At 49.8% G+C, this 12500-nt stretch overlaps 1 protein-coding gene across 1 annotated transcript in view; it reads left to right on the top strand.

Annotated features, from left to right (window-relative positions):
* cicb (capicua transcriptional repressor b) overlaps positions 1–11153 on the top strand; it is a gene marked incomplete at its 5' end in the record, with an annotated part of 36664 nt that extends 25511 nt beyond the window's left edge. The window contains 11 exons of the mRNA XM_080858158.1: positions 1–479; positions 743–882; positions 1135–1295; positions 2028–2212; positions 2779–3243; positions 3432–3823; positions 4951–5111; positions 5399–5550; positions 6418–6558; positions 7125–7256; positions 9357–11153. The exon at positions 1–479 is cut by the window's left edge and continues 302 nt beyond it. Of these exons, the coding sequence (XP_080714284.1) occupies positions 1–479; positions 743–882; positions 1135–1295; positions 2028–2212; positions 2779–3243; positions 3432–3823; positions 4951–5111; positions 5399–5550; positions 6418–6558; positions 7125–7256; positions 9357–9634 (2686 nt within the window). The 3' untranslated portion in view covers positions 9635–11153. The remainder of the gene's footprint in view (positions 480–742; positions 883–1134; positions 1296–2027; positions 2213–2778; positions 3244–3431; positions 3824–4950; positions 5112–5398; positions 5551–6417; positions 6559–7124; positions 7257–9356) is intronic.
* Positions 11154–12500: the final 1347 nt, after the last annotated feature.

The following is a 12500-nucleotide window of genomic DNA, read 5'->3' as shown; positions in this document are numbered from 1 at the left end:
AGCCCCTCCCACCACACAGCTTCTTATAGGACCAGCAGGAGGGGCGGGGTACTCCTCCTCCTCATCGCCCAATCCCGTAAGCGCAGGGGCGGTCCCTGGAGGGCTGGTGACCAATCTCGTAGTGGGAGGGGCGTTCCCAGCCCAGCCTGCTGTGCAGCTCTTTAGCCCCTCCCCCCACTACTCTGGCCCCTCCCACATGAATGGCCCCGCCCCTCTGTCCCTGCTGCAGCCTCAGCTGCTGCCGGCGTCTCTGGCGCCCTCTGTAGGGGGAAAGGCGCTGGCGCAGGTGCAGTACATCCTACCCACCCTCCCCAAGAGCCCCTCCCCTCACCTGGCAAACCATCCAACCAGTGTCTTCACCTTGCCGACAGCCCCGCCCACACATGTCTCACTGGCCAATGGGAAGCAGGCGGGGGCGGCTTCATTGGCGGGCTACGCCTCCAGTCCTGCAGTGGGAGTGGTCAGCCCTGGGTCAGGAGGTGAGGCATAGATTGAACACACACACGCTCTCACACACACACACACACACACGACCACAGAGAGTGTACACACGCACGCACACACACACACACACACACACACACACACACACACACACACACACACACGCACTCATACACAAACGCACTAATACAAATACACACATAAGCACACATACACATGGAAATTAATTTACACACACACACCCTTCCACACACACCCAGACCAGGTCCGTTAATGTGATTGATGTTTCTGTCCACAGTGCAAACTCAGTCACAAGTCTTGCAGGGCAAGATGATTTCCATGGCAACAGTAAGGACAGTGCAGGCTACTTCTCAATCCACATTTCCTCTTGTGGCTCCTCCTCTTCCTGTCCAGAACGGAGCCCAAACAGGAAGTAAGGTGAGTAAGATCTGTGCGTGTGTGTGTATGTGTGTGTGTGTGTGTGTGTGTCTGTGTGTGTGTGTGTCTGTGTGTGTGTCTGTGTATGTGAGTGTGTGCGTGTCTGTGTCTGTGTGTGTGTGTGTGTGTGTGTGTGTGTGTGTGTGTGTGTGTGTGTGTGTGTGTGTGTGTGTGTGTGTGTGTGTGTGTGTCTGTGAGTGTGTGTGTGTGTGTTGCTCTGCAGTTGTCTAAGGTCTTCTGCTCTGTTTTTAGATCATCCAGATCGCTCCTATGCCTGTTGTCCAATCACAGCTCCCCACAGGAGGAGCATTGCATTCTGGGAGCCCCTTCCCCGTTTCCATGGGAACTGCTGCAGTGGTCACCCCAGGGTCCACCCCCTCGCACGCGGTGCTGCTGCCGCCCCCTCCAACAAGGTATGACACACACGCACGCACACACACACACGCACACACACACACACACACACACACACACACACACACACACACACACACACACACACACACACACACACACACACACACACACACACACACACACACACACACAGTCTCTCTCTCTCTCTCTCTGTCCTCCGCGGCATTTGAGTTTCTCTTGACTGCAGTGCCTCTCCAAAAAGCACCGAAGAGCTGGAATTTATACACACATGTAACACACACACACACACACACACACACACACACACACACACTAGGGGTGGGCGATATGGCCAAAATCTTCTATCACGGTATTTGTAATTTGATATCATGGTTTATTATACGTAGGGTGACCTTATATGGCCACGTATATAAATAAGAAAATGAAGACGTTGGCCATTCCACATTACACATACGCCCCATTGAACGCTTCAGCCCGTTGGTGCAAAGTGTTAACGTCGCCGGCATATTGCTGAGGTGAAGACTGTCCTGTGAACCAACGCTAGTAAACGATGGAGCTGCGGTTTTTTCTGGATAAAAAGCACAATAGCGTTGTCTCTCTCTCTCTCTCTCTCTCTCTCTCTCTCTCTCCCTCTCTCTCTCCATATCTCTCTCTCTCTCTCTCTCTCTCTCTCTCTCCCTCTCTCTCTCCATATCTCTCTCTCTCTCTCTCTCTCTCTCTCTCTCTCTCTCTCTCTCTCCCTCTCTCTCTCCATCTCTCTCTCTCAGGATTACTTACGTCCAGTCCACACCAGGTATCCACTCTCCTCTGCCTCTGGTATCCACGACGACAGGCTCCACCCAGCCGACCCCACACCCTTCAGGATCTGCATATGTGCCGTCGCCCCTAGCAACGCTTGGCTTCACTGCAATTGCTCCACCTGGCCAGACACTCGTTCAGCCACTGATTCCAGGTCAGTCCTACCTTCACACACACCCTTATTAAACCTGTGAGAAGATGAAGAAGCAGTGTGTCAAAATGAATGACTTTGAATGAGTTTGTTTTCCTCTCCCTCCCTCTCTATCTCTCTCCCTCCCTTCTTCTCTCTCTCTCTCTCTCCCTCCCTCTCCCTCCCTTCTTCTCTCTCTCTCTCTCTCTCTCTCTCTCTCTCTCTCTCTCTCTTTATCTCTCTATCTCTCCCTCCCTCCCTCTCTCTCTCCCCCCTCTCTCTCCCTCCCTCTCCCTCCCTTCTTCTCTCTCTCCCTCTCCCTCCCTTCTTCTCTCTCTCTCTCTCCCTCTCTCCCTCCCTCTCCCTCCCTTCTTCTCTCTCTCTCTCTCTCCCTCTCTCCCTCCCTCTCCCTCCCTTCTTCTCTCTCTCTCTCTCACTCTCTCTCTCTTTATCTCTCTCTCTCTCCCTCCATCCCTCCCTCCCTCTCTCTCGCTCTCTCTCCCTCTCTCTCTCTCTCTCCCTCCCTCTCTCTCTCTCTCTCCCTCCCTCCCTCCCTCTCTCTCTCTCTCTCTCTCTCTCTCTCTCTCCAGGTCAAACCCCCATCCCATCTTCTAATTGCCCCTCTCAAGCCTCAGCAGCCGGGGGCAAGATTGTGACGGCCATCTACCCTCCAAGCAGCGTCACCCTGGCAACGGGGGTGGTTTCCGTGGCAACAGTGCCACCCAGTGTGGTGTACACCGTGTCCAGCTCCTCCAGCCAGTCCCCCCACATCCTGCCCAAACACACACCCAGCCCGCCCCTCACACACACACACACACACACACTCACACACACACACACATCCCCACAGGCAGACCGACACCCCCACCCCACCCTGGAGAGGCAGACAGACAGGCTGCCTGAGTCTTACTCCCCACAGACAGACAGGCAGACAGACAGGCAGACAGACAGGTCCCCTCAGGCCTCCAGCAAGACTCCAGCCAGCTCATCGGCGCCCCCGTCTGGCACTGCAGTGCCACTGCAGCCTACCAGTCCTCCAGCACCCACACACACAGGTGAGACGAGCATGCATAGTGCGTGAGTGTGTGTGTGTGAGTGAGTGTGTGACATTGTTTCTTGTTGATTTGCCTGGATAGCCTGCGTGTGTGTGTGTGACTTACAGGTTCCTCTGGCATGATGTGTGAGAGGGAGGGACGGAAAGTGATTGTGTGCTTATTGTTGTTGTGTTGTTGTTTTTCCTCAGGCAGTGCACCGGGCACCCCTAAGCTGGTGTCGCACCCAGTGAGGGTCCCTCAGAAGGTGAAGGCCACGGTGGCGTCCATTCCAGTCGGCAACTATGAGGCCAACAGCCGAGGGAAGGAGAGAGAGAAGGAGAGGGAGCGAGAGAGGGAGAGGGAGAAGGACAGGGAGAGGGAGAGAGAGAAAGACAGAGAGAGGGAGAGAGAGAAAGACAGAGAGAGGGAGAGAGAGAAAGAGAGAGAGAGGGAGAGCACGCCTCGTTTCTCTTTTGAGATGGACCAACCTGTCGAGTCGGGCACCTCTCCGGCCAGGCCCGTGGAGGAGGGGTCCTCAGAGGCACACAGCACCGGCGATAGCCTGGCCACCTCAGGCCGGAAAGAGCCCCCCACCAAAGAGGTGTGTGTGTGTGTGTGTGTCTGTGATGTAGACTGATATGGCAGAGCATCCCACTGTAGGGGATTCAGAAAATATTCTGCCAAGGATGGAGAGCTTGAGTTGGTTTGGAGAAGCTTTATTTCCTCATGTGATGTGTGTGTGTGTGTGTGTGTGTGTGTGTGTGTGTGTGTGTGTAAAATAAAAAACATTCATCAAAATAACTCAATATCAGAACTTTAAATCAACTCAAACTCTTTATTAATTCCTATTTGTTCTTATTTAACTCTATTATAACAAACAGTCTGTTGTGGTGTAGAGTTCGGTTTTCTCTAGTTCGGTGGGAAGCTCGCCATCCAGTTGTCGTCGTAGTTCAAGGGGTATTTAGTCAGTCGGTAAGTCAGTCAAAACTCAATGTAGATAACTCCACAAAGACAATCCTCGTCTCGATCTTCAAGTGTACGGTATTCAAACAAACATCCTTGTACAAACATCCAGCAGATCCTCTGTAGTTTCGCTGTAGCTAGCTGGCTAGGCTACACGTTAGCACTCCATTAGCACAAACATAAATCATAAATTTCAACTTATAGCTACAACTGTACCTTTTCAATTAACTCGTATAAAACAATTCAACTTCAAAATGTAATCGAACTGATTCTTCTAACTAATTGGGTCATCAAGACGCTTACTAGTTGTGAGTTGAAAAATGTTGTTACCGTAAACTTTTTGAAATTGTCTCAACATCTCTTTTTTCCTGTAGAGGGCGACATTACATTTCATTTAATCAATTACAATTCATTCATCAAAACAACATGCTACATTTTTAAAGTACTTACAAATATATAACTAATCAGTATAATACAAATATTTTATTATTAGACTATTATTTACTGTTTATACCTATTTTTCTATACAGAATCTAAAATAAATGTAGGTTAACCTTGGTTACAGGTGTGTGTGTGTGTGTGTGTGTGTGTGTTGTGTTGTGTTGTGTTGTGTGTTTGTGTGTGAGTGTGTGTGTGTGTGTGTGTGTGTGTGTGTGTGTGTGTACTTCTATGTCTGTGTGATTGTGTGAATGTTAAAGTATGAAAGTGCAATCTCTCACACACACACACACACCCTCACACTCTGTCTCTCTCTCTGTGTTGCAGGCTGGCTGGAAGGACTCGCACCCCTCCTCCCCTCCGCCCCCTCCCCCCGGCCCAGACCTCCCCCTTCCACCCCCGCCTCACGGGGACAAAGACGCCCCCCCAGCCAAAAAGGTCAAAGTTCGCCCCCCACCCCTCAAGCGCACATTTGACTCCGTGGACAAGTAAGTTACACACACATAAACACACACTCGCATAGAAACACACACCCACACATACACACTCGCATAGAAACACACACGCACTCGCAGAAACTCTCACACACAAACACAAACTTGCATAGCAACACACCCACACACACAAACACACTCACAGAAATTCACACACACACTCACAGGATCACTCACTCACACACACTTGCACAGAAACACACACACACTCGCATAGAGGGAATGGGATTGGTTGTTGGTTGTGGATGTCCCGCCGTCTAAGCTGTGATTGGTTGCAGCAGGGTTCTGTCGGAGGTGTACTTTGAGGAGCGATTCGCTGAGCTGCCGGAGTTCCGACCGGACGAGGTGCTGCCCTCTCCGACGCTCCAGAGCCTGGCCACCTCACCCCGGGCCATCCTAGGCAGCTACCGCCGCAAGAGGAAGAACTCCACCGGTGAGTGTGTGTGTGTGTGTGTGTGTGTGTGTGTGTGTGTGTGTGTGTGTTTGTGTGTGTGTGTGTGTGTGTGTGTGTGTGTGAGCCATCCTAGGCAGCTACCGCCGCAAGAGGAAGAACTCCAACGGTGAGTGTGTGTGTGTGTGAGTGTGTCTGTTTGTGCGTGTGTCTGTTTGTGCGTGTGTCTGTTTGTGTTTGTGTTTGTGTGTGTGTGTGTGTCTATTTGTGTGTGTGTGTGTGTGTTTGTGTCTGTGTGTGTGTGTGTGTGTGTGTGTGTGTGTGTGTGTGTTTGTGAGCCATCCTAGGCAGCTACCGCCGCAAGAGGAAGAACTCCACCGGTGAGTGTGTGTGTCTGTTTGTGTGTGTGTCTGTTTGTGTTTGTGTGTGTGTCTGTGTGTGTGTCTGTTTGTGTGTGTGCGTGTGTGTGTCTGTGTGTGTGTCTGTTTGTGTGTGTGCGTGTCTGTGTGTGTGTCTGTTTGTGTTTGTGTGTGTGTCTGTGTGTGTGTCTGTTTGTGTGTGTGCGTGTGCGTGTGTGTGTCTGTGTGTGTGTCTGTTTGTGTGTGTGCGTGTGTGTGTGTGTGTGTGTGTGTGTGTGTGTGTGTGTGTGTGTGTGTGTGTGTGTGTGTGTGTGTGTGTGTGTGTGTGTGTGTGTGTGTGTGTGTGTGTGTGTGTGTGTGTGTGTGTGTGCGCGTGTGTGTGTGTCTGTGTGTGCGTGCGTGTGTGTGTGTGGACTGATTGTGTGGAACTGTTTCCTGTGTGTGTGGTAGTGGATCTGGACTACATGGAGGATGCTTTTTCTCTGGGTGTTTACACAGTTTCGTGTGTGTGTGTGTGTGTGTGTGTGTGTGTGTGTGTGTGTGTGTGCAGATCTGGATTCATCCACGGAGGATCCAGTTTCTCCGAATCCGAAGCGCAAGAGTCACAGACGTTCCAGCTGCAGCTCGGAGCCCAACACGCCCAAGAGCGCCGCCAAGTGTGAGGGAGACATCTTCACCTTCGAGAGGCCAGGTAGGTTTGAGCGCCATCATCAGCATCATCATCATCACCATCATCATCATCACCATCATCATCATCATCATCACCATCATCATCATCACCATCATCATCATCACCATCATCATCATCATCATCATCACCATTATCATCATCACCATCATCATCATCATCGTAATGGTCATCATCAGATTCTCTCTCGGATGACCTTCAGTGCTGTTCTGTTTCTCTTCCTCCTCTCCTCTCCTACCCTTCATCTCTCTCTCCTCTTCCTCTCCCTCCTCTCCTCTTCCTCTCTCTCCTCTCCTCTCCTCTTCCTCTCCCTCCTCTCCTCTTCCTCTCTCTCCTCTCCTCTCCTCTCCTCTTCCTCACTCCTCTCCTCTCTCTCCTCTCCTCTCTCTCCTCTCCTCTCCTCTTCCTCCCTCCTCTCCTCTCTTTCCTCTTTCTCCTCTCCTCTCCTCTTCCTCTCTCCTCTCCTCTTTCTCCTCTCCTCTTTCTCTTCCTCTTCCTCTCTCTCCTCTCTCCTCCTCTCTTCCTCTCCTCTCCTCCTCTCCTCTCCTCTCCTCCTCTTCCTCTGTCAGCTGCTGAAGGAGAGGACGTCCTGGGGGAAATGGAGTTTGAGAAGGTTCCGTACTCGTCTCTGCGTCGGACGCTGGATCAGCGGAGGGCTCTGGTCATGACTCTGTTCCAGGAGCACGGCTTCTTCCCCTCCGGTAACCTCTCACCTTTGACCTCTAAGCCCCTGACCCCCCCGCCCTCGTTTCAGTCGACTTCAATTCAAACTTAAAGGCACAATATGCAACAATTATGCTTCAGGATTAGGGTTAGGATAAGCAGTTTAACCTGAAAATAACAGCTTAAAAAAAATTGGGGCGCTACAATGACTTTTAATATGGAGAATTGCGTCCGTGCCAATGGCATAGCAGGGTCGATAGGCATATAACTGCCTTCTGTAGTTTTGCCTGCCGATGCCCGCCGACCTGACTTTGATTACCTTCTGCCGATCTAGTAAGTAGCTTATTTGCCGTCTTGCTTAGTCTTGTGTTGCACATGATTGATGTTTGACTGTGTAAGGACAGTCGTTGAGTAATTAGTTTGTCATAATGTCAAAGTCAGCACATTTCAAGAGATTTCGTTAGTTTTAGCTGCTAGCATACCTTTAGCGAATAGCTATTAATCCTTAATGCACCTTTAAGCGGCGAGTGACTTGTGGCTTGCCAGACTATTCTCAGTTGTAGTTCCACATTGGTGGAACGAGCTGCTTAGTACTACCAGAGCAGGGGCGTCCCTCTCTACCTTTAAGAAGCTCTCGAAGACCCAACTCTTCAGAGAGCACCTCCCTTCCTAACTGGCAACTTGACTAGTGCTTAACTCTTCAGAGAGCACCTCCCTTCCTAACTGGCACCTTGACTAGTGCTTAACTCTTCAGAGAGCACCTCCTTTCCTAACTGGCACCTTGACTAGTGCTTAACTCTTCAGAGAGCACCTCCTTTCCTAACTGGCACCTTGACTAGTGCTTAACTCTTCAGAGAGCACCTCCCTTCCTAACTGGCACCTTGACTAGTGCTTAACTCTTCAGAGAGCACCTCCCTTCCTAACTGGCACCTTGACTAGTGCTTAACTCTTCAGAGAGCACCTCCCTTCCTAACTGGCACCTTGACTAGTGCTTAACTCTTCAGAGAGCACCTCCCTTCCTAACTGGCACCTTGACTAGTGCTTAACTCTTCAGAGAGCACCTCCCTTCCTAACTGGCACCTTGACTAGTGCTTAACTCTTCAGAGAGCACCTCCCTTCCTAACTGGCACCTTGACTAGTGCTTAACTCTTCAGAGAGCACCTCCCTTCCTAACTGGCACCTTGACTAGTGCTTAACTCTTCAGAGAGCACCTCCCTTCCTAACTGGCACCTTGACTAGTGCTTAACTCTTCAGAGAGCACCTCCCTTCCTAACTGGCACCTTGACTAGTGCTTAACTCTTCAGAGAGCACCTCCCTTCCTAACTGGCACCTTGACTAGTGCTTAACTCTTCAGAGAGCACCTCCCTTCCTAACTGGCACCTTGACTAGTGCTTAACTCTTCAGAGAGCACCTCCCTTCCTAACTGGCACCTTGACTAGTGCTTAACTTGCACTTGAGCAGTGACAGTCCCGCACTTCTTTTTCTTTCTATGTCATTTTCTATTTCTTAAAAAAGCAGTATTTATTATTACACCAGGTTTTATTGCTCTTAGCTTGTCTGTTCTCTCCCTTGTACGTGACTTTGGACAAAAGCCTCTGCTAAAGGACTAAATGTAAATGTTCACATAAGAGTTCTGCTACAGCAAGAAATAATGGATTAGTAGTAAGAATGACAAAAAGTCACAGTAGCAACTCTCCTTCACAGTAGCAGCAAAGATATTCACCTCTGCTACGGGGAGTATAAATATCAATACTTCTTTTCTCTCCCTCCCTCCCTCTCTTTCTGTGTGTGTGTGTGTGTGTGTGTGTGTGTGTGTGTGTGTGTGTGTCTGTGTGTGTGTGTCTCTGTGTGTGTGTGTGTGTGTGTGTGTGTGTGTGTGTGTGTGTGTGTGTGTGTGTGTGTGTGACTGACTGTGTGTGTGTGTGCCTGTGTGTGTGTGTGTGTGTATGTGTGTGTGTGTGTGTGACTGACTGTGTGTGTGTGTGTGCCTGTGTGTGTGTGTGTGTGTGTGTGTGTGTGTGTGTGTGTGACTGACTGTGTGTGTGTGTGACTGACTGTGTGTGTGTGACTGACTGTGTGTGTGTGTGTGTGTGTGTGTGTGTGTGTGTGTGACTGACTGTGTGTGTGCGTGTGTGTAGCCCAGGCCACGGCAGCGTTCCAGGGGCGCTACTCGGACATCTTCCCCACTAAGGTGTGTCTGCAGCTGAAGATCCGAGAGGTGCGGCAGAAGATCATGCAGACCGCCGCCCCCTCCGAGATCACTGGCCAGTCCTCCTCTGACCCCGCCTCCCAGGCCGGCCCCTCCGGCATGCAGGCCAGTGACGGCGCAGGAGGGGCGGAGCTATTGGAGCAGGAGGCGGAGCCAGAGGCGGAGTACAGCAGCTCAGACGAATCCAGAGCCGCCGCCACCAGATGAGTTTCTGACTGACAGACTGCTCATCCAATCAGCATCTTGAGCCCCGCCCACTACCACTCTCCTCATCCAGTCCCTGAGAGAGGGGGTGGGGCCTGGGGCTTTGCTACCTGTACGTACCTGTGTGACCTCATTCAGAGACACGAAGGACACCTATCACACACACACACACACACACACACACACACACACACACACACACACACACACACACACACACACACATTCACACACGTACCTGTGTGTCCTGTGCTCATTTAGAAACATGAGGGACACCTCACACACGCACACACACACACACGCACACACCCTCACACACACACACAAACACACACATATATATATATATACATACACACACACACACACCACTTGTCTATACCTGTGTATTGTTGGTGTAGACAGTCTTAAATACTCACACTTGAACTAGCACATTGTTACCGTTACTTTACATTAAGCTTCCATTAATGCCATTGGACTACAGACATTGGGACTGACCAGTAAGATTTGGCCTTACAGACAGAGCCCTCCCCCAGGAGCCGCGAGGTCATCACTGATAGGCTACTGCATTTATTTAAGAAGGCAACCAATTCTGCTGCTTGAAACAATCAAAGAAGTTTTCTAATTGGCCAGTTGTTGGCTTGGGAGGCGGGACTCTGGCTACGGCTGGTCACGGCATTGGCTCTACCGGACCTTGAGGGGCTGGGCCCCCATTGGCTGAGCCGGGTGTCGAGGGGCGGAGCCTTCGGAGGAGTTTACTCTGTTTTTTTTTCTTTTGGTGTTTATTATTATTTTGGTTTGTTGTTGTTGTTCCTTTTCACTCTGTTGTCACGGGAGACGAGAACTGTGCACTGAAGAGCTGGGATGTGTCACCGTGGCGACTGCAGATCAACACGTCCATTCCAATGTTGTTGCCATGGAAACTGCAGCCAGAGTGCTCCCCAACCAATGATTGGCTGAGGTGCAGAGGGGAAGGTGATTGGTCACACCTGTCTTCTGATTAGACAGATTTTTTTTTATTATTTTTTTTGTAAGCAGCCAGATATCTGTACATTTTTTTATTTGTCTTTTAAACTGAAGAAGTTTGTGAAGACTCAAACTCTGTCTTTCAAGAGTTTGATTTCAACGCTGTTCTGTTCTGTTCTGTTCGGTTCTGTTCGGTGGTGTATGCTTCTCCTCCTCCTCCTCCTCCTCCTCTGTGATGTAGTGGATCTGATCCCTCTATCCTGCACTCGTCCTTTTTCATCTTTTCTGTTTCTGTCGTTTTTGAAGAGGAGGTGGGGGGGGTGACCATGTGCACCTCTGCCCCCTCCCTTAGGAAGAAGCCCCCCAGGAAGATACCCCTGTTCTCTCTCCCCTCCCCTTCTCTCCTCTCCCCTCCCCTTCTCTCCTCTCCTCCTCCCCAGCAGTATCCTTGACCCCCCCCTCTCCTGCTCCCCTCCCTGGTGTGAGCTGGGTGGTGTGGGCATCTCGTGTCGGTTGTGTTGTACATATTAACTGTAGAGTCCAAAGACTCGCCATATTAAGAGGACAAATGCTTCATTGAATATTAGTCACCATTACAATGGAGGTTAAAGGAATAAATAAATATGAATATTAACTTTTTTGTGTTACTCCTCGTTTTACCAGTAAAGTATGCAAGACATTTCTATCAATAACTGCCGCGTTTGTATCTGTAACTCTCAGTATACAAATAAACTAGACGTTCCAGTCAACAACTTCAGTGGTCAGTTCCTTTCTCCCTCAATGAAGGTTACAGTCTGACCAGCCCACCTTTACCTGTGTGTCTCTGTGTGTGTCTCTGTGTGTGTGTGTGTGTGTGTGTGTGTGTGTGTGTCTCTGTGTGTGTGTGTGTGTGTGTGTGTGTGTGTGTGTGTGTGTGTGTGTGTGTGTGTCTCTGGGCTCTGAAGACCAGTTACCTGATCTGTGTGTGTGTGTGTGTGTGTGTGTGTCTCTGGGCTCTGAAGACCAGTTACCTGATCTGTGTGTCTCTGTGTGTGTGTGTGTCTCTGGGCTCTGAAGACCAGTTACCTGATCTGTGTGTCTCTGGGCTCTGAAGACAAGTTACCTGATCTGTGTGTGTGTGTGTGTGTGTGTTCTGAAGACTATATATAACCCTAAAGCAGATGTACAGTAAAGATGCTATTATAGCAAATATGAAATAGATATTAAATTCAACCTGTGGCACATGTTAATCAGCAGTTTAATATCAGAAGCTGACATGATGATGATGATGATGGTAATGTGTATTGTTATCACACACACACACACGGTAATGTGTATTGTTATCAGCATCATCAGCATACATTCACAGAGGGTGGATGAGTGTGTGTGTGTGTGCACAGAAGGCCAGTGAGTGTGTGTGAGACATTTAAGAAGGTTGAAGAAGTGTGTAACTATACAAAGGGTGAATGCATGACTGTGTGTGTGTGTCTTGTCTGTTGAAAAAAGGTGAGTGAGAGAGACTGGGTAACCGTGACAACAGGCAAACAGTAGTCAGAGAACATGTTTATTGACCCTCATTTAAAACATACCAGCTATGCAAACACATGACCAAACTGCATAGGCCATCTTTAATTACAAACAAACACCTTTATTTACAAACAAACACCTTTATTTACAGACAAACCACACAATGAAGTCATCCCTCACACAAACTAGAGAGTAAAACGCTACGTGTACGAATGAATCTGGAATGCACCAATCAGACGGGAGTGCCAACACCACTCTGGCTCAGGGGCATGAACAGTACACTGACTGTGTGAGTGTGTGTGTGTGTGCGCGTCTGCGTGTCTGCATCTTTTGGCTTCATATATGGGCCTCCCCATATCACACACACACACACACACACCGGGTTAACCCTAACCAT

This window comes from Sprattus sprattus, assembly GCF_963457725.1.
Source record: "Sprattus sprattus genome assembly, chromosome: 19".
In the NCBI taxonomy this organism is placed as follows: domain Eukaryota; kingdom Metazoa; phylum Chordata; class Actinopteri; order Clupeiformes; family Clupeidae; genus Sprattus; species Sprattus sprattus.
The sequence above is the reverse complement of the archived record's forward strand: the minus strand, read 5'-3'. Positions and strand labels throughout refer to the sequence as shown.